General features: G+C 37.6%; 1 protein-coding gene across 1 annotated transcript in view; it reads left to right on the plus strand.

The window, feature by feature from the left end:
- The window catches only part of GRM8 (glutamate receptor, metabotropic 8), a 347,214-nt gene that overhangs the window by 294,251 nt on the left and 33,593 nt on the right, over window positions 1-19,370 (plus strand). Inside the window, exon 8 of the mRNA XM_009883656.1 lies at window positions 2,063-2,998. Coding sequence (XP_009881958.1) covers window positions 2,063-2,998 — 936 coding nt within the window. The remainder of the gene's footprint in view (window positions 1-2,062; window positions 2,999-19,370) is intronic.

Here is a 19,370-nt window from a genome sequence, read left to right on the forward strand (position 1 = left end):
GCATTCTAAGCGTATGCTGGATCAGGTGTTGTATACTGTCCTGTTGATTCTGTATTGTGTGCTATAATCTGGCAAATATGCTGTGCTGTTCTCTTCTGAGTCATCCCAAACTTATCCACGGATCTGGATTAATGACCATGGCCTCCTGTTGCCCCCATTATCATAGCATCTGACTAAATCACAAGCTTTGATGTATTTATTCTCTTAACAACACTGTGAAGGAGAATATGTCTTTGCTATCACACTGATTTCATCATAACATGTTTTCTCTCTTGTCTAGTAGATGAAACAGCAGGGGTTATGCAGGCTTTGAGAATTTCAGTGATTAAAACCAGGAGATTGTAACAGAGGTGAATATTTTTCTTAGAGTGTCAAGTGTTCTGCTAGGGCTCTGTCAAAGCTGTTTTATGCAACTGGGTTATTCTTGTGTTTTTTAGGAAGCTAATTACTTAAATGATTTCCTTTTATATAGTCACCAGATGCTGCATTCTGTGTAATTATCACAGTCCTTGATATAAAATATGGTTAACTTCTGTAGCTTCAGGACCGGTCCAAGCCCCACTGAAGTCCTTGAGTGACTTTAGGGATTCACAGAGCTGGTTGTATGAGCGAGTTATGTGTCTCTCTGTTATTGCATGGTGCCTTGTTTGCCCCTTTGAGTGGCATTTAACTGCAAAGTCCTACACTTTGCAGAAGAGTGGACAGAGCAGACAAAGACCCTGGCTGCTTGTTGCTGCTTTATTCACCCTGTGAGGTGCTGCAACGAGTGCTCTGGCTCTCTGAGGAAGGCAAATGGTGTCGGCAATGTTACCTTGTGATTTTCTCTCAAATCTGTTGAAAAATTGGTGGAAAAATAAACTGTTAAGGCCAAAATTATCCCTCTTGATAAGCTGTCCTCATTCTGTCCTCCTCCAGAAGGAACTGAAAACATTTCTGACGCTTGAAGTTTTGTTACTGCTGTTTCACTTATAAATAAAGCCTCCAAATGAATCAAAACTGCTAAGTACTTAATAGGCAAGAGCAAGGCAAGTCCTTTGTCCTTGAGTGCTTACCAACTAACAAAGGAATGAAAGGTGGAGCATGGGAGCAACACAAAGTGATTCTGGTGCCTATAATTAGCTCTTTGCTCCACACACCGCTCTGGTTCACTCAGTGTGACTTCTATCAGAACACGGTTTTGCTAAAGGTGGGCTAAGGAGAGCTGGGACCAAACTGAGTGATAATTTGAAGCAGTAGATGCTTTAAATCCATGAGTTTCCTGTTTATTTGGAGGGCATGCAGGAATAATAGATAAGTGGATGAAAAAGGTGTATTTTGTTAATGCACTGCTGTGGAGAAATCTGGGATTTCCAAAACAAGACTTCATTGTGTGCATCTGTTCTGTACTATAAAAGGGTCCTTGGACTTTTTAAATCAAGAGGACTAAAGTAGTAGCCATGACATCTTTTTCAATTGTTATTCAGAAAGAAGTTTATACTCATTTTGATCTTCTAGAAATGTAAACAAAACACTCTATTGCATTTCAAGACTTGGAAAGTGGAAAAATATAAAATATCCACATTTGTGGAAGAGGCGGCATCGCAGATCTGTCTTCTGGCACTCTTTGTTCTTCCAGACCTGATGCAAGGAGATTTTAGTCTATTTCTTTACTGTACCAGAAACTTATCTGAAACTCACATAGCCTTATTTTGTAATTAAATGTTTGAGAACTACTGGTATTTATATTTACATGTGATTAACTTTTAAAGCACTGTCTACAGGGCTTTTTGCTTTTAAACTAGCCCGGAGTCAATAAATATCTTTACCGACGTCAATTTGGTCAGCAGTAAAGAGGTAAATAGAAACTAATGACACTCATCAAGCCTGTGGCATGAATGATTTATTGGATACAATCATTTAACACTTTTATAAAGTCAATACAAGGGAAAGAAACAGGTTTCTTATTATGGTAAACTGTATTTGTACTGTCAGCATGTAGTGATTTATGACAAACCTGTGGCTAGGATTAGGATATTATAAATGGGGGGAAAATAGAAGGCTCATTAATTTTTTATACCCACAGGTAGAAGACATGCAGTGGGCTAACAGACAACACACTCATCCAGCATCTGTCTGCAGCCTGCCCTGTAAAGCCGGGGAAAGAAAGAAAACCGTAAAGGGAGTGCCCTGCTGCTGGCACTGCGAGCGCTGTGAGGGGTACCATTACCAGGTGGATGAATTCAACTGTGAACTGTGCCCCATTAATAAGAGACCAAACGCCAACCGTACGGATTGTCAGCTTATCCCTATAATCAAACTGGAGTGGCATTCTCCTTGGGCCATCGTGCCCGTCTTCATAGCTATTCTCGGTATAATTGCCACCACCTTTGTGATTGTGACATTTGTCCGGTACAACGACACGCCGATCGTCAGGGCCTCTGGACGGGAGCTCAGTTACGTGCTCTTGACTGGGATTTTTCTCTGTTACTCCATTACTTTTTTAATGATTGCGACTCCTGATACAGTCGTCTGCTCGTTTCGACGGATCTTTTTAGGACTTGGCATGTGTTTCAGCTATGCTGCCTTGCTTACCAAAACAAACAGAATTCACAGAATATTTGAACAAGGTAAAAAATCTGTCACAGCTCCCAAATTTATTAGTCCAGCTTCCCAGCTGGTGATCACTTTCAGCCTCATATCCATGCAGCTTATTGGAGTCTTCATCTGGTTTGCTATCGATCCGCCACATATCATCGTAGACTATGGAGAGCAGAGGACACTTGAACCAGAAAATGCCAGGGGAGTTCTCAAATGTGACATTTCAGATCTTTCTCTCATTTGTTCCCTTGGATACAGTATTCTCTTGATGGTCACATGCACTGTTTATGCTATTAAAACAAGAGGGGTTCCAGAGACCTTCAATGAAGCAAAACCCATTGGATTTACTATGTACACAACCTGCATAATTTGGTTAGCTTTTATTCCAATCTTTTTTGGTACGGCCCAATCAGCAGAGAAGGTAAGTGATGATAAGTTTACAAATTAAATACTACCCTTTTTCTATTTTCATCTCTCAGTACTTCTAGCACTACAGCACTCTTACAAATGAGTAATTCTAAATGATAATTGCAAACAAACTCTCAGAATTCACAGATAATAAAATATATGATTCAAAAGGTAGGTTTCCTATATTTTAACACAAGAAACTGTATGTGATTGTGATATGGCTGGCATAATAATGTTGACATTTTCTCAATATTTCCTTGTATGACTGTTTCTTCTAACGTTTATTATTACCCTTCAGTGGTGTTTTAGCCTGCTACATGAAGCACTATAAATCTTTGTTATCATCCACAGATCGGGTAGTAATGGTTGCATTTCAAAAGTCTAAAAAGATCAGCTTACATTTGTCAAAAATAATGAAGAAGAATGCCTGGGCAGAATGAAAAGTATTATTTTTTCTCTGGTTGACACATATACCTTAAAAAAAAAAAAAAAAAGGAGGAGTGAATGAAGTGTATGTAATACTATATAAAGCATAATTCACTAATTATTATCTCAGAATAAAATAAAACATTTTCCTGATCTTTTAATGAGAAATTAAATGTTGCATACTTGGATATCTGTTATTCCTGGTTCAGTTGACATGGATCTTTCCTGATATCACTCATGGTGAGCAGTACAAAACACGTCAGACATTTAACTCTCCTTCTCTCAGTTCTAATGGGAAGGCAGAGGTAAATGTCAACTGTGTGAGTTTTTATCCAGCTGATAGTGGTGAAAATGACAAGTTAGGTAGGAAGGAGCAATAATACCAACATCAATCTTCAAAACTGCAAATCTGTGAGATTTGGAAAATCTTAAAAATATGAAATTAAAGTCATCAGTCTTTTCTGATAAAACTCTTCCACCTTTTCCTCAACTGGGTGTTTTTTATAATGTTTTAAAATATACATTTTAATTTAATTGGAAAATTCAACGTGTCCACTTATAACTGTGCAAAGGTTTGACTTCTCTGGTTGAGAGGGCACTCTTGCCTGCAGAATTAAAGAATATAGCTTGATAAAATAACTGCTAATTCAAGCAGAGGAATTGTGTGGGGGACAGAGCGAGGCAGAAAATCATTTTCCTCACTAAAAACTGAAGTAAGCAGGCTTGCTGAATCAGATCAGGCTTGATTTCTGTGGCCTTTTGAATTAAGCCAGGGGAAGTGAGTACCAAGGTAATGGCATACCATAGATACAGCAAGATAAAAAAATCCTGTTTGGTACAGGAAAATGTGTTCATTAAATACAATTCAGGTGAATTGTATTTAAATTCTGGCTTTTTTGAATGTGTAGGTTTAAGTCAGAAAAATACTTTATTCTATAAATGTGTGGTACTTTTTATTTTAACAGGTTGGACGAGTCAGTTTTATGGCAAGTACCTATAACAAAAGAAATGTATTTCTGAGTATTGAAACAGAAAATATTACTTGGCTGGCAACTATGCAGTGAGTTTTGATTTGCACCATTGGTTCACCTTAGCTTGTAGCAAAGGATGATTTGGTTTTGACCTCTAAAGACAAGATTCATGAGCACCTTTTTTGCATTTCTTTTATGAAACCCAAGACTGAACACACATATTATACAAAATCGCACAGCTTCTAACACTAAATTTCACTTGTTAGTTGCCTTTTTTTCTAAATGATTTGTTATTCTTCAGATAGCGACTTTCAGGAGGAAAAAAAACAAATTAGTATGCTAATATGGTAGCTCTGTAATTCAAATAATTCTTTTCACAGTGTTACTACTTTTTTGCTGCAAATAAAAACACGTTTCCACACAGAATCTTGTGGGCATCATCATAATAGTTTGTGTATTTATGCAATTAAATTGCTTGTCTGAATAAGACAAAAGTATAATATCTTCTTGCACACACATATATATTGTCTGAATAAATTCAAAATTGCTTGTAGGTTTCTCAGTTAATGCATAACACCAAAAGAAGCATTTTAAGGACAAACTAACACATTATAGAATATCTTTTGAAATTTAGTATTGTGATCTTTTTTGAGGATGAAAGAAATGAAAGAGAAAATAAACAGATTTTTGTTAGGTGCTTACTCACTTTGCAGTTGATTTTAGAATCCTGAAATTATTATTTTTTTTTTATGGCTTGAGTTTGTTCAGAGAGAATGGAGCAATAAGCTGGGGAACTTAAAGTACTATTTAAAAGCAATGGTCCTTTGTTGAAATGTTGACAGTAATAAAATTAACATAGCATTCAGTACAAGCCAGGTGTACTTCCAACTAGCAATTCATTAAGCTACTAGCTTTAGACACACTTCTTTTTGAATAAAGAGTGGTTAAAACTTCTCCAAAATTTTTTGAGGAACTTCTCTTTTCCTAAACATTAGTAGTGTTTACAACAACACAGAAGTCATTATGAATTTTTTGAAAGAGAGGTTGTATTTACTTGATTAACTATTCCATGAACACAGATTAAGTACCAAGAGTATCGGTAAGCTTTTGTTTCTATTTCACTGTCAAAATATTCCTACTGATAAACAAAAAATAGGACCATTAATGCTAACAAAAAGGTGTCTAAATCCAAAACTCATAGACTGTCATGGAAAGGTTACCTTTACATTGAGTTGCTTTGGGATCAATTCCCAAAAATGTAAATTTGCTAAGAGATTCTGGATAGAACCTAGAGGAGTATAAGCCTGTACAGTTCGCACAAGTCCATAAATTGAGTGTTGGTGTCCATCAAACTTCAAATATGCGTGATGAAGGGCATGTAAATAGACACAAGTACTTTTCTGCAGACAGATTGTGGATCTTGCTGACATGTTCTTGCTGTGAAGCACAGTATGAGACTCTCTTCTCTCTCCACTGTGGATATGAGGAACCTTGGGTCTCTAGATTGTTAATACAGCTGGGTTAAATGCCAGAATTTGCATGGTGTGACACATCCATAAAAGAAAACATGGTAAAAGTTAAGGTAACTTGACAAGACTCAGTGGAAATACGTTGATTTATAGTCTTGACATTTGTAACATTTTTAACAGTCCTTTATAAGAGATGTTGTTTCAACTCATATATATTATCTCAGTTTACATGTAAGTTTAAAACTAAAACAAAATTGAGAAAACTACTATATAACATTCAAGAAATTAAAAATAATAGCTATATCTATGGACAAGTAACAAAAGGTTAAGATACCAATTCAAAATAACCTTGCATAACCCAAGCTCAGTGGCTTTTAGGGAACTCCATGTTTATTGTTTGTCCTTAATCTCAAGCAGCAGAATATAAAACATGCATTTTTAGATTGTCATTTCTACAGATGTTCTGCAGAGAACAATGAAAGCATTGACTTTAAGTCCCGTGTGATTTTTTGGGGGTCTAATTAATGGTTTTGTCCATTCATGATCAAGCCTGTTTTGACAGCTGCTGCTTTGCGAAAGGAATTTGCTACAAATAGTTAAATTATTTCACTGCGTCATTGAACTGGATGAAAAATGTAACCCTAAGACATAAACCACCTATTTTCTAACACTTGCGTAAATGTCAGTGAGGTGTTTTTGAGGCAAAGGAGTGATATTCTGTGAGAAAGCATTCCGTGAATATAGCCTTCATCTATATTGTGCTTGTGTACATGGCCGAACACTGGACGTACTGGGATCATCTGGAATAGAGATGTCTCAAATGTCATGATGACTGGAATCCCACAGAAAAAAAAGATCGAGTTCAGCTGAGTGATTAAAATAGATTTTTGGTGAACCTCTGGGTAAAATCAAGTTACAATGGCAGACTGCACAAAACCCAGCTGAGGATAGATGGCTGTTTAAAGTACATCCCTAATTGATAAACAGAACTTTTAAATTTTTTTTTCCTTTTACCAGTTTTCACAGGTGGATGAATCATGTTCATTCACAGATAATAAAACCACCATTTATTATATTAACCTGGAAATACTCTGTTTTGAATTAGAAGATGAATACTTGTTCCCTATATAAGAGGTTGCACTTTCTGGAAAGGAAAGAGGACCATAGGAAATGCTGAATGATTTCTTCCTTCTCCTCCCACTGTACGCAATTGCAAAGTGTAATAAGACAGATAATTTTTAACATATTTCTAATTATTCCAACACGTTTGATCTCTCTTTTCATAACTGCAGTAGAGGCAAAACAAGTTGTAATGTATGGTAGGAATCTTCCCATGAATTATTATCTTTATGATCTTAGTATTCCAGCTGTTTTCATCCTAGATTTACTGATCATGTGGATCTTATGCTTATATCCAGCTGTTTCTTAGCAACATTAAAAGAGGGTAGACACAATTCTAAGACTATCCCAATATTAATTTGACTTGCAAACTACTGCTGTAATTGTGAAGGGGAAGATATTCAGTTCTCAGTGGGAGGGAGAGGTGGTTCCATCGGTCTAGTAAGGTATGTTCTTCAGCTTAAAAAAATGATGACAATGACAATTCAGGTAGAGACCCCTTACTTCCCGCGTATTTCTACAAAATTTATACAAATCACCTTTTGTCTGTATGTGTGTGTGTGTGTATGCTATGAATTCTTGGCTAAGTGTATTTCTGTGACAGTAAGAAAACAAATCATCTTAATAATGCCTCAGACTGTGTTAATGAAGCAGACTGCACTGTGCCGTTTCTTCACCTCAAAGCATTCTCTTCTAATTCTGATCATATTCAGAGATCTAGCTCTGCAGGTAGTCCATGCAGTACACATCACAGGAAAAAGTCCAGAAAGACAACTTCTCATGTTAGAATTTCTTCAATTTTATGAATAATCTTTGGCTTGATTAAACTGGAATCTGTGGTGCCAACCGTGTGCATAGCATGAGGATTAATCTGAGGGATATTTGGAACACTTTCTAATTTTCATTATTATGGGATCCAAAGTTAGAAGACTGCTGAAGTGATACTTCTCGCATTCAGCAGTTTATCACTGTTCAAAATTCAATTTCTGTGTTATTGTTGATGTTTTTAGAATCATTAGAATATGGGAGGACCTGCAGAATTATCAGTACTTGGATTTTTGCATGTTTTGAAACACAGAAAATAAGATAAAACCACCAGATTGTCTGATAGAAATATCCCTCCCTCTCAGTGGGAAGTGTGTGTTAAAAAGAAGAAGATTTTCCTCATGTTTTCTCATTTCATGTTTTTCCAAATGTAAATATTTCATGAGCTAAATTATCTCTAAATTTGATAATTTCCTAGGATTTATGACCCAATCCTTAGCAGAAATTAGGACTTCGTTGCTCTGCTGTAGAGGCAGAGTGGGAAAAAAGATGTGAAGAAGAGTATGACTGCATTGCAATTTAGCACCCAATCTTTCCCTCTGTGAGGGAAGTTCCTCGCTCCCTGCTTATTCCTAAGGCAGCATGTTTCCCTCCAGCTGGTGAAGATATTCAGTGCAGTGCAGGTCGTTGATACTGCTGCATCCACCCATTGGCTGAACAAATAACAGTTGCAGCAGCCCCACAAATCCTTTCTTTCCTCCCCAGCCTTCCATGAGCTGGTGCAAGAGGACAAAGGAGTGGTCATATTCCTCCAGAATGTCAGTGTAAACTGCAAAAGGTACCTCTAATAAGAAACCAGTTAAATATAAAGATTCTCGTTTCTTTCAAGAATGTAGAGATTTCTCTTTTCTTTGGTGGGAACCAATTCAAAAAGTTGTGTCTTAGAATCAGAAATGAAAGTTATGAAAAAAGTTTATTAGTTAATAAATGAGACAAAAACGATGGATTGAGTAATTTAAAATATTGTGAGCATATAGAAGCTTTTTTTCAGTTTCAACCTTTTCAAGATTTTTGAGTTTAAATTGAATTTTGGCAGCAGAGCAGTTTTGATATTGAAAAAGGATAATTTCTTAACTTTTAAACTGTTTCCACTTTCTTAAACTGAAAAACGTCTGAACTGACCTTTAACTGTAGCACCAGACTTGCATATAAAAGAAACACTTATCAAAACAATTCTGACCAGCTTTCAGGCCAAGTACTGACTTTCTTGGAACGTAAACTATATTATCGTGGTGTAATTATCTAAACTGCTTTAGATTAACTAAGAAATCAGAAGGGATTACTGTAGTCAACCAAGTCAGTCTCTTCTGCAAAAGATATCTCGAGCTCTTCACTTAGGTGCTGTTCATGCTCATTTTGATAATTTAAGATCATAGCATTCTCTGTTAGCTACGTTGCTCCAGAAATAAATGATTAGAGGGAAAAAAGACAAGGCTCCCAAGTTCTTTAAAGTTGTTTTGAGGTCAAATGCATCTGCAAAGATTTGCTGAAACCCCTTGGACTGAAGAGAAAAGGTCCCTCTGCTTCTGCTTGCTTATGATATGTAGGTGTGACCTATCTGCTTAAAGTGCATGAAAGCTAGGGGGAAGATTTCTTTCAGATGGTGCTACCCACTCAATGAAATCTTGTGGAGGGCTGAATGCAGCTACTTTTTAAAATTCTAGCCCCTATTTAGATATTTGTTATTCAGCATAGTGTGTACCCAAGTTTCAGCAAGTGTTCTTCTTGCTGAGTGAAGATTTTTTATACAAAGCTAATGCATGCGTAATTTTAAAGACTCAACTTTGTTGTTTTAAGATATGCCTACAGTCTTTAGGTTGTAATTTCATTTCTCTGTTTACTTTAATATTAATTAAGCCACTAGCATTTAAAGTGTGCACACTGAGCACTGATTTTAATTATAAGGTTATTAGGAGGTATCAGGAAGACAAAATGCCAGCTTCTCTAAGAAAGAAACAGTTTTTTTTAATAAAATATAAAGCCATTTTTTTTCAGTTCAGTTTCAGACACTCGTGTATGCACCTGAAGGTTGTATAGCCTGTTCTTTTCTGCATGGTTGCATGTCTGTTCCACTATGAACATTGAGCTGGCATACCTAGCTGTGTAGATTGAAGAGATGTGCAGCTGTCACATAATGGAAAACACCAGCGTTTTGCTTGTCTGACATATTTGCTTCTGGCTTCATGATGAATGATAGCTTCAGAGTCTTTGGGAAAGGAAGAGACAGGAAAGACTTGCCAGAAAAATTAAATTAGCCTGTGATCTGCTTACTGCCCTATCCTGGGGAATGTCAGAGAGCTGGTAAGAGGTATACAAAGAAGGAGTGTTTGCCAGAGAACTTTAAATAGATCTTTTTGGATACTTGCTAGCTTCTGTGATAAGTACCTGATTTTAAATGAGAAGCGGAAACAATTTTGTGAAGCTTCAGACAGCTAAATAACTCTGCCATCTTCATTTATGTTAGAAAAATATAAACAGTAGTCATAGAGGGCAGTTTGTGAAAGACCACAAAGGTTTCACAGAAATAATCTGGAAAAAAAAAATAATTATGCCTTAACTACTGTATTTCTAGAAATCAGATTCATCTCATAAAGATGATATCTTAGCTCTGATTTGTTCAGTGCCAAAAATCTGGTTGTTTTCAACATGTGCAGGTAAAGAGAAATCCTCTTATTTTTATTAGATGATCTTTGCACAGTAAGAAAGAGATCACTTGTTGGTATTAAGATGCTATAAACTGTCACAACTGTGTTTCATCTACAAGTGTAACTGTGAGATGAGGTCCTCTATGACAATATTATGGACAGCATCAGTCACTGATGGTTTTGCATAAAAAGAAAAAGTAGATAATACATCCTAGAATTCAATCATGCTCTCAACTGTTTCATGCCTTGATGATCAAGCACTGACTGGTGCCCAGCCACACTGCATCTGAAGAGGACTACAAAGATTTTAACAGTTCATTAAAAGCAAGCATTTTTCTTTTGACCAGTTGCAAGCCTCTCTGTATGCAATAAGAACAGATTTGGGGATTCAAGTGGTGTACATAAAATGTTGCATCATGGGACCTTATAAAAAAAATGGTTTGAGGCAAATGCAGCTCCTGCATCTCATTGTTATTCAGTACAGTCCATTATTCTGTATTCAAAATGAAGAGATGCGTAGCAACTTTTGGACTCAGATGACTAATTAAAAGTTCGTCATCACAGAAGTATATATGCCTATAAACTCATTCAGGTTTCCATTTCAGACTTCAAACTGGTCTTAGCTTAAGATCAGAGCAGGTTGACCAATGAATCTTTCGGTGACTAGCTCTGGTGCTGCCCTGTAGCTTGACAGGACCCCATTCCTTTCAGCCATTGCTTCAAAACACATTGCTTCCCATCCTGGACTTCAGGAGAGCAGACTTTGGCCTCTCAAGGGATCTGCTCGGTAAGGTACCATGGGATAAAGCACTGGAGGGGAGAGGGGCCCATGAAAGCTGCTTAATATTCAAGGATCGCTTCCTCCAAGCTCAGGAGTGATGCATCCCAACTAAGAAGAAATGGGAAAAAAAACCAGGAGGCCTACATAGATGAACATGGAGGTCCTAGAAACATTCAAAATCAGGAGGCCTACAGAGGGTGCAAACAAGGACAGGTAGCCTGGGAGGAATACAGAGAAACTGTCTGAGCAGCCAGGAGCAGGTTAGGCAAGTTAAAGCCCAGATAGATTTATATCTGTCCAGGGACATCAAGGGCAGCAAGAAAAATTTCTGTAAGTATGTCAGTGATAAAAAGAAGAATATGCGGGTTGTCTCTGGAAAGAAAGAGGAGACCTGGTCACCCAGGATATGGAGATCCATGATAAAATGACATACTGGCAAAAATACATCTACGGGTAATAGAAAGTTAATTGTGACTATCATCTTTTACACTTATACTCTTGTTAAGAAAAACAGAAAATCTTTAAATAGAACACTGTTTAGAAATTGGCTTGGAACTCTTTCTGGGATGGTCTTGTGAGACTTCTTGTACTTGCTAGCTCCTGCCAAGTTGGAAGTAGTACAAAAATAACCTTTGTTGTAGCTTTACCAGTGCTTTTACCTTACTGAAAAGAAGTAAACACATGTATCAAAGACAGAAGAAACAGATTAAAAAGGCTTTTAGCTCACCTTTGAGTAGATATTCAGCTTCTCATCTTTCTTATATCCTACTAAAATAATTTCAATCTTGCTAGGTTTCATAACACTATCGAGATTTTGATCTTATAAATATGATAAAATGCTGTGGACTGGTAAATTGCCATGAATAGGCTGAGCCTCAATAACAATGCATGTACAAGCTCATCACACACATATCACAGAATGGTCGAGATTGGAAGGGACCTGTGGAGATTGACTAGTCCAACCCCCCCTAAAGCTGGTTTACCTACAGCAGGTGTGAAAGGATTGTGTCCAGGTGGGTTCTGAATATCTCTAGAGAAGGAGACTCCACAACCTCTCTGGGCAGCCTGTTCCAGTGCTCTGCCACCCTCAAAGTAAAGAAGTTCCCCCTTGTGTTGAGATGGAATTTCCTGCGTTCCAGTTTGTGTTTGTTTCCCCTTGTCCTGTCACTGAAAACCACTGCAAGGAGCCTGGCCTCATCCTCTTGACACACGCCTTTTAGATATTTATAAGCATTGATGAGATCCCCTCTCAGTCTTCTCTTCTTCAGGCTAAATAGACCCAGTTCTCTCAGCCTTTCCTTATAAGAAACATGTTCCAGTCCCCTAATCATCTTCATAGCCCTCTGCCGGACTCTCCTCAGTAGCTCCTTGTCTTTCTTGAATTGAGGAGCCTGGGACTGGACACAGTACTCCAGATGTGGCCTCACCAGGGCAGAGTAGAGGGGGCGGATGACCTCCCTTGACCTGCTGGCCCCACTCTTCTTAATGCACCGCAGGATGCCATAGGCCTTCTTCGCCACCAGGGCACATTGCTGGCTCATGGTCATCTTGTTGTACACCAGGACTCCCAGGTCCCTCTCTGCAGAGCTGCTTTGCAGGAGGTCATCCCTTAACCTGTACTGGTGCATGAGGTTATTCCTCCCTAGCTGCGAGACTCTGCACTCGCCCTTGTTGAACTTCATTATGTTCCTCTCCACCTAAGTCTCTAGCCTGTCCAGGTCTTGCTGTATGGAGGCACAGCATCCTGGTGTGTCAGCCACTCGTCCCAGTTTTGTGTCATCAGCAAACTTGCTGAGGGTACACTCTGTCCTCTCATCCAGGTTGTTGATGAATATGTCAAACAAGACCGAACCCAGTACTGATCCCTGGGGAACACCACTAGCTACAGGCCTCCAACTGGACTCTGCACCACTAATCACAACCCTCTGAGCTCTGCCATTCAGCCAGTTCTCAATCCACCCCACTGTCCACTCATCTAACCCACACTTACTAAGGTCACCTGTGAGGATGTTATGGGACACAGTGTCAAAAGCCACATCTGGAACTTGACTCATGATCAGCACCTAATCAAAGACACATTAGCCTATATTTCCTTTAGACTAATAACGTTTTCAAGGGCAATTGTGATAACTCAACCAAAGTGTGATTTATGTAAAGAACAGAAATTGGTCCCAACAGTAAGTTGATGTGTGTTTCAGCCCCTGGTTACTATTCTGTTCTTTAAGAATTGTCATAGTTTGTCTAGCCAAAAATGTACCAATGAATTGGGCATCCAATAAAACTACAAGATCCAGCCCGGAAACTTAATTAGATATAAGACCAGTAAAATTTGCAACAGATTTGATAAATACAATAAAAGTCTAAAATTTCATGTTAGAGGACAGTGAATGTTAAATTCATATCTTATAAAAATGGAAATAATAGGAACCAGAAAATGGTGAAAGTCTGATTTCACACAGACTAGTGATCTTCATGCTTACTCTTAAAAAGAAAAACTAAATCTATTTTGGGAATAAAACTTTAATTAAATTGTTAACACTGAATATGCATGTAAGTGTGGGGGTACAAATATTTTACTTTACATAACTGTAAGCTCTTTCTTGCAGGAAAACAGAGTAATTAGTTTAGAAGGCCAAACAAAAGCATTAATTTCAGTACATATATGACCACCTTCTACAAAACACAGACTTTAATTGGTTATAGACATCTATTTTTTTGAAAGCCTATTTTTCTTTCAGCTTACAATGAAGCTTCTTAACAAAAGATAAAATATAGAGACAAACAATAGAGATCCATATGAGCTAAGCCAAGAGAGTCAGAATTTAACCGTAGCAGAATGTTATCTTTTTGCTAGTAATCCAGCTAAAAATGGATTAATTATGAAATATCCTCTTAAATTTAGACATGAATTTTCAGTACGCACATACAGTTTGATTTTTTCGTCCCATAATGGTGCTTTCCAGACTTGAGAGTGATTTTATAACCAGTCATTTTACTGGAAAAATGACCCTAGCAGAATGGCCAAATGCTTGTTTTCGTGGAGATTATCAAGGTCATGTTTATTTGATATTTTGAAACATATGGATGGCATTAAAGTGATATTATCAGGCCCATTGATAGAACTGATGACACAGCACCTGCATAAATTTGTTTTTTTACAGAAAACTTCTTCCTCTCTACCACAGTAAAATAAGAATAGCTGAACAATGAAGGGAAGAAAGGCACAGGACTGGATTGTCCTTTTTTAACTCCACTGAACTCAGATGGAATAGCAGCAGGTATTCACAGGTATTGTGAATGCCATTCAAACAGGTACTGCACAACATTTCCCAGTTACAAAACAGCAAGGTCAGAAGCAGTTTAGGAGAGAAGCAGGAAACTACTTAGATGACTGTGTTTAGTAGCAAGTATAGGAAAAGATTTTTAGCTCTGCAGCTGAGGAACACATGACATTTTGCAAGTGTCTTTTCTAGTGAGCTAGCACTTGTAATTGAGTGAGGTATAGCAGAAGAGCTCACAGCAGGCAAAGCATCTATCTCCTAATCTAGTCATCAAAAAGACACAGGCAAACCAATGTGGCATGATACAGAAATTGGTCCCAAAGCCCAAAACTGCTTTTCAAATGGTCTCTGTAAGGGAATTGTTTGCACCATATGTTTGCCTTAAGAGCTGATCTACTGAAATGATGCTTTAGAAGGAGAAGTCCTACACATACAATGCAAATTATGGTACAGTCTGAAGTAGCTTCCCCCAGAACACATCACCTTCTATCCCTTTGAGCCATCAAACTGCATAAAATTTTATTGACCTACAAAGATCACATATCGCCATCAAGGCTTCCAGATTTCCAATTTGGAAATTTCTCTGCTATTCCCTCCGCACTATTTGCCTTGTCAATGACGCTTGTAATTTCTTTGTTTCCAACCACCATCAAAGCCATAACCTTTGTCCTTATCAACCTTCTTTTTTTTTTTTGCTACTGTTTATATCCCAATTTCTTTTTTCCTGTTTGCTAATTTTATAATTTGTCCAAGATAGAACATTCATTCCAGCCAGTGCCACTTTTCTTCCATGATATCTGAAATACTAGTTCTTTTCTGTGTAACTTACTGCTTGGACCCTGTGCTTATCCCTTGGTTTCTTTGTCATCTCCCTCACTGACATTAATGTTGGCTTTTTGGTATTGGTATTTGTTACTTTCACTCTTAAATTTAACAAAATTCTGACCTCTGTATACAAAATGCTTGCTTTCTTTCCCTCACCCCCTCTCTCCTTCCCTTCCTCCCTCCCTCCCTCCCTCCCTTCTTTCCTTCCTTCCTTCCTTTCATCTGACTACATCCAGCATTCTCAAGTCTATCCAAGTTTTAGTTCCTTTGTTTAGGGCTCCATTTCTGAAAGATTCAAGTAAAGCCACAATCCAGTTCAAATAAGTGGAATTTTTGCCAATGATCTCAAGAAACCTTTGGTGTCACTACCCCAACTGCTGCTAACTCTTCCTTTAGTCCTTCCTCTGTATGTATCCCATCTATTTTCCAAGCTGCTAGAAACTTTTCAAAAGGGACCTGTTTAAGTTATAATTTTGCACATTTGTGTTATACAAGAACATAATTGGGGAATTTGACACTGTATTTTTCATTGTTTACCAAAACCAAAAGTCATATATGGCTTAGCTTTATCTTGAGCTGACTATCCTATACTTTTGTGTAGTTTTAATTAACAGCCCTATGTGTGTTTAAATTCTCCTGCACACCAGGAGAATGGCATAAAAATACACCTCAGGCAGGTCTGGTTTTCTAAACATCCAAAACAGGAAAAATGCTAAATACATTACGTCCTTAAGCAGTGTCATACATTGCTTTACTGCTATGGTAGAAGTTCATAATCATGAAAGAGGCATAGATGTAGGAAAGAGAAACATGTGGTGTGTTTCCTCCTGTGTTACAGACAGGGATGTAAGAAGCAGATATCATTGACTATATGTTTCCTTTATTGGCCTTCCTCTTTGTACCTGTGTAGCTCTGTATGGTACTCGGGCAGGTTTCATGCTAGACTGTGAGTTAGAGGGAAGCACTGTCAGCTGGCATTGCTCTAGCTGCACTTGCTTTGAAAATGTGGTTCAGAGCCAGGCATTTTAGTGTCACAGCCAGGTGTTTTAGCATTTCACTATATCCATCTTCTCTCAAAGTCACCAGAATATACAAGGAAATGGCAAAACTGCAGTTGAACAGACCTCTTTTGTGTAACAGAAGTTAATGTGGTTTCTATACCTGTCTGCCAGAAAAAGTTCGTTTGCATTTCAGAACACTCACAGCAGGATGAAGATCTACTCTGGATAGATTTATTTGTTTTTTAGTTGCAAAAAAGAGATTTTTAAGTGCTACCGGTTTCATGTTACAGAATGTACTAGTACCTTGCAGAACACTGTTTGACTATAAGAGTAATTAATAATTTCTGTCTCCTATACCTGATTGAAATAAAGGCTTTTGTAAAATTATGCTAGACTTTTTATCTACAGAATGAGGAATATTAAGCCTGACTTCAATTTTGTCTTTTGAATACTAACACAAGCTCTTTGGGCCTCTTTGCCCATGGATGAACACACATATTCCTCTTAATGTTAAAGAAGTTGTGCACACACACTGACAAAAGACTAGACCCCTATGGTTGCAAAATGAAACTGTGGGCACCTCTCCAACACATGTAATGCCTCAGAGTCAATGCCAAGACCTATTTTTACTGCAGTTAGCACTATCATGCTGTTTAAAATGACAGAGTATAAGCAAGTAACGTAGATCTAACCTGTCAGGTTAGCCAGCAGAGATGTGTTTCAGAGCACCAGTGTGCTTATTTAGTCTGTGATTATTATTTATTTTTTTTTAACTCTAGCTTTTCAGCTCTGGTAAACCATACTGTCTTCCTCCTACGAAGCCATCCGCTTGGGTGAAGGATATTTCACAGAGGGCCCCGCACTCCATGCCTTATTAATTGCTCGTTGAAATAACTTTTTCAATATATTCACAATTCATCTCTCTCACTCTCTCACTCTCTCTTTTTTCCTTAACCAAGACCTCTCACTTCTAAAAAAAAAACTCTTTCCTTAGAGGTTTAAATAGACATGTTTTCTTATTCAGATGATGACTGCATTTTGCTCACAATATAATTAAAGTGTGTGAGCAATATCAGTGTTAAAAAAAAAAAAAAAGAGAAAAAGAAAAAAAAAAAACTCTGTTGCTTCCTAAAAGCTTAAGGTACCTAGATTTGTCAAAGAACATTAAGGGAAGTAGACCACATGTAATTTTCAAAGATGGGTCTCGTTGTCCTGTTTTTTCACTTACACAAGTCATCCCCTGTTGCAGTCCATCAAAAATGCACTTGTCTGCAGTTTCAGAGGTCATGTCTGCTTATTTCAGATGAATAAACAGCTATGTACTGAGATGTAGATATTTCACAGATACAGAACAAATGATGAGGAAATGTTTTAACAAACAGTGGGTTGTTTGTGTTTAGGGAGCAGTTCTGGAGAGCAGGCTGGAGGGAAGATTAAGAAAAGGAGTTTGTTGTTTGGAAAGGCTGGAAGTCTAAAATTTTAATATGCCCAAAATATTCTGCTGTAAATCCAGCCACATAGCACTTGATTTCCTAATCCTTACAATTTTATATCTAGTAGTTATATACAGTTCATGCAAAGTCCAGCCCCTTAATGCTGTGTTTATCTTTTGACTTAATATGCACAAAAGACATCCTTCCTCATCCTCGTTACATATGTTCAGTTGTCCTCCAAGATTACTGAACAACTTTGAGAAGAAACAAAGCATCCAGTAGCTGTTCTGGAAAGTTTATGGAGGCAAGTTTCTGTTTTCACTGAACAACCTTCCTGCATTTTCTTTCTGTGTAAGGAGAATGAATGACTAGCTAAAGTTTGTCATAAGATGTTTTCTAAGACTGTGCATAGGGAGAAAGTTTTAGTAATGGCTTCCTTTTTATTTCTATGTTCTGCTTTGAATATGTAGATGAGGAGAAACTAGCTGTCAGTAGATGGAAAGTTATGTGTGGGAATATTGAATAAAATCTCAGCAAATTATGTTTGGGTCATGTTGATTAAGGTGGGTAGGACATTTGGTGGAATCATTGTCCTGAAAGTTTACCATTTGGACAGACTTTCACATGACCACTGTACAGCAACTGTCGTTGCTTTGTACATAGATCCTGATTATTTTTCACGGCATTGGAAGATGCCATGTCAGTGGTCCTCAGCTCTGTTCCCAGTATTCCTACAAGTCCATGCCTGGAGCTCTATGTTCAAATTTCAGTTTAATTAAAAGATATCTGTGTGGATTTAAGGTATATGAAGCCACTTTCTTGAGTTCAAGAGTGGGTTAATCCATGTGTTTGAAAGACATACTTGCATACCTGAGGCATGGAGGAGCAAACACTTACAGCTACATTTGATGCCATGATCTGACCAGCCATGACTACAAGGTCATCATGAGTGCAGTACATCAAAAGCCGGAATAGAATAGAATAGAATAGAATAGAATAGAATAGAATAGAATAGAATAGAATAGAATAGAATAGAATAGAATAGAATGGAATGGAGTAGAACAGAACAGAACAGAATGGAATAATTTCAGTTGGAAGGGACCTCCAATGGTCCAACTGCCTGACCGCTTCAGGACCAAATTAAAATGTACAATTCTGGAGATTCAGCAAGATGTTGTAATTGTTTTGATACCATGAAGTGCAACAGAACAGGTCAGTGCATCAACTGAAAAAAAAGACTTACTTCATTAGTACGAAGTATGGGGTTCCTTTTGGTTATGTACTATTTCATATCACACAGGACATTTCAAAGGAGGCAAAGAGCCATGTCTGCTGTAATGGATTACTTGATGAAGCCACATCAGATACTTTGTCTGATTTTCCTATTTCTGCTTTCAGTTAATTTTTATAGTAAAATAATTTCCATTTTCCTCAGAATCAAATCTATTCAAGTTGACAGAAATACAAAAGAAAACCCTCTGTATATGTGGTGTTTTCATAATTGAAGATTTTGTGCAATCTTAATTTTGGCATTCTGGGACACACAGATTCTGTAGCTCCCAAAGTAACTTCATCTTCTTTTCAGTTGTGCCAAAGAAAGAAAGGGAAA

The sequence above is a fragment of the Charadrius vociferus genome, unplaced genomic scaffold (genome assembly GCF_000708025.1).
Source record: "Charadrius vociferus isolate BGI_N301 unplaced genomic scaffold, ASM70802v2 scaffold43, whole genome shotgun sequence".
NCBI lineage: Eukaryota > Metazoa > Chordata > Aves > Charadriiformes > Charadriidae > Charadrius > Charadrius vociferus.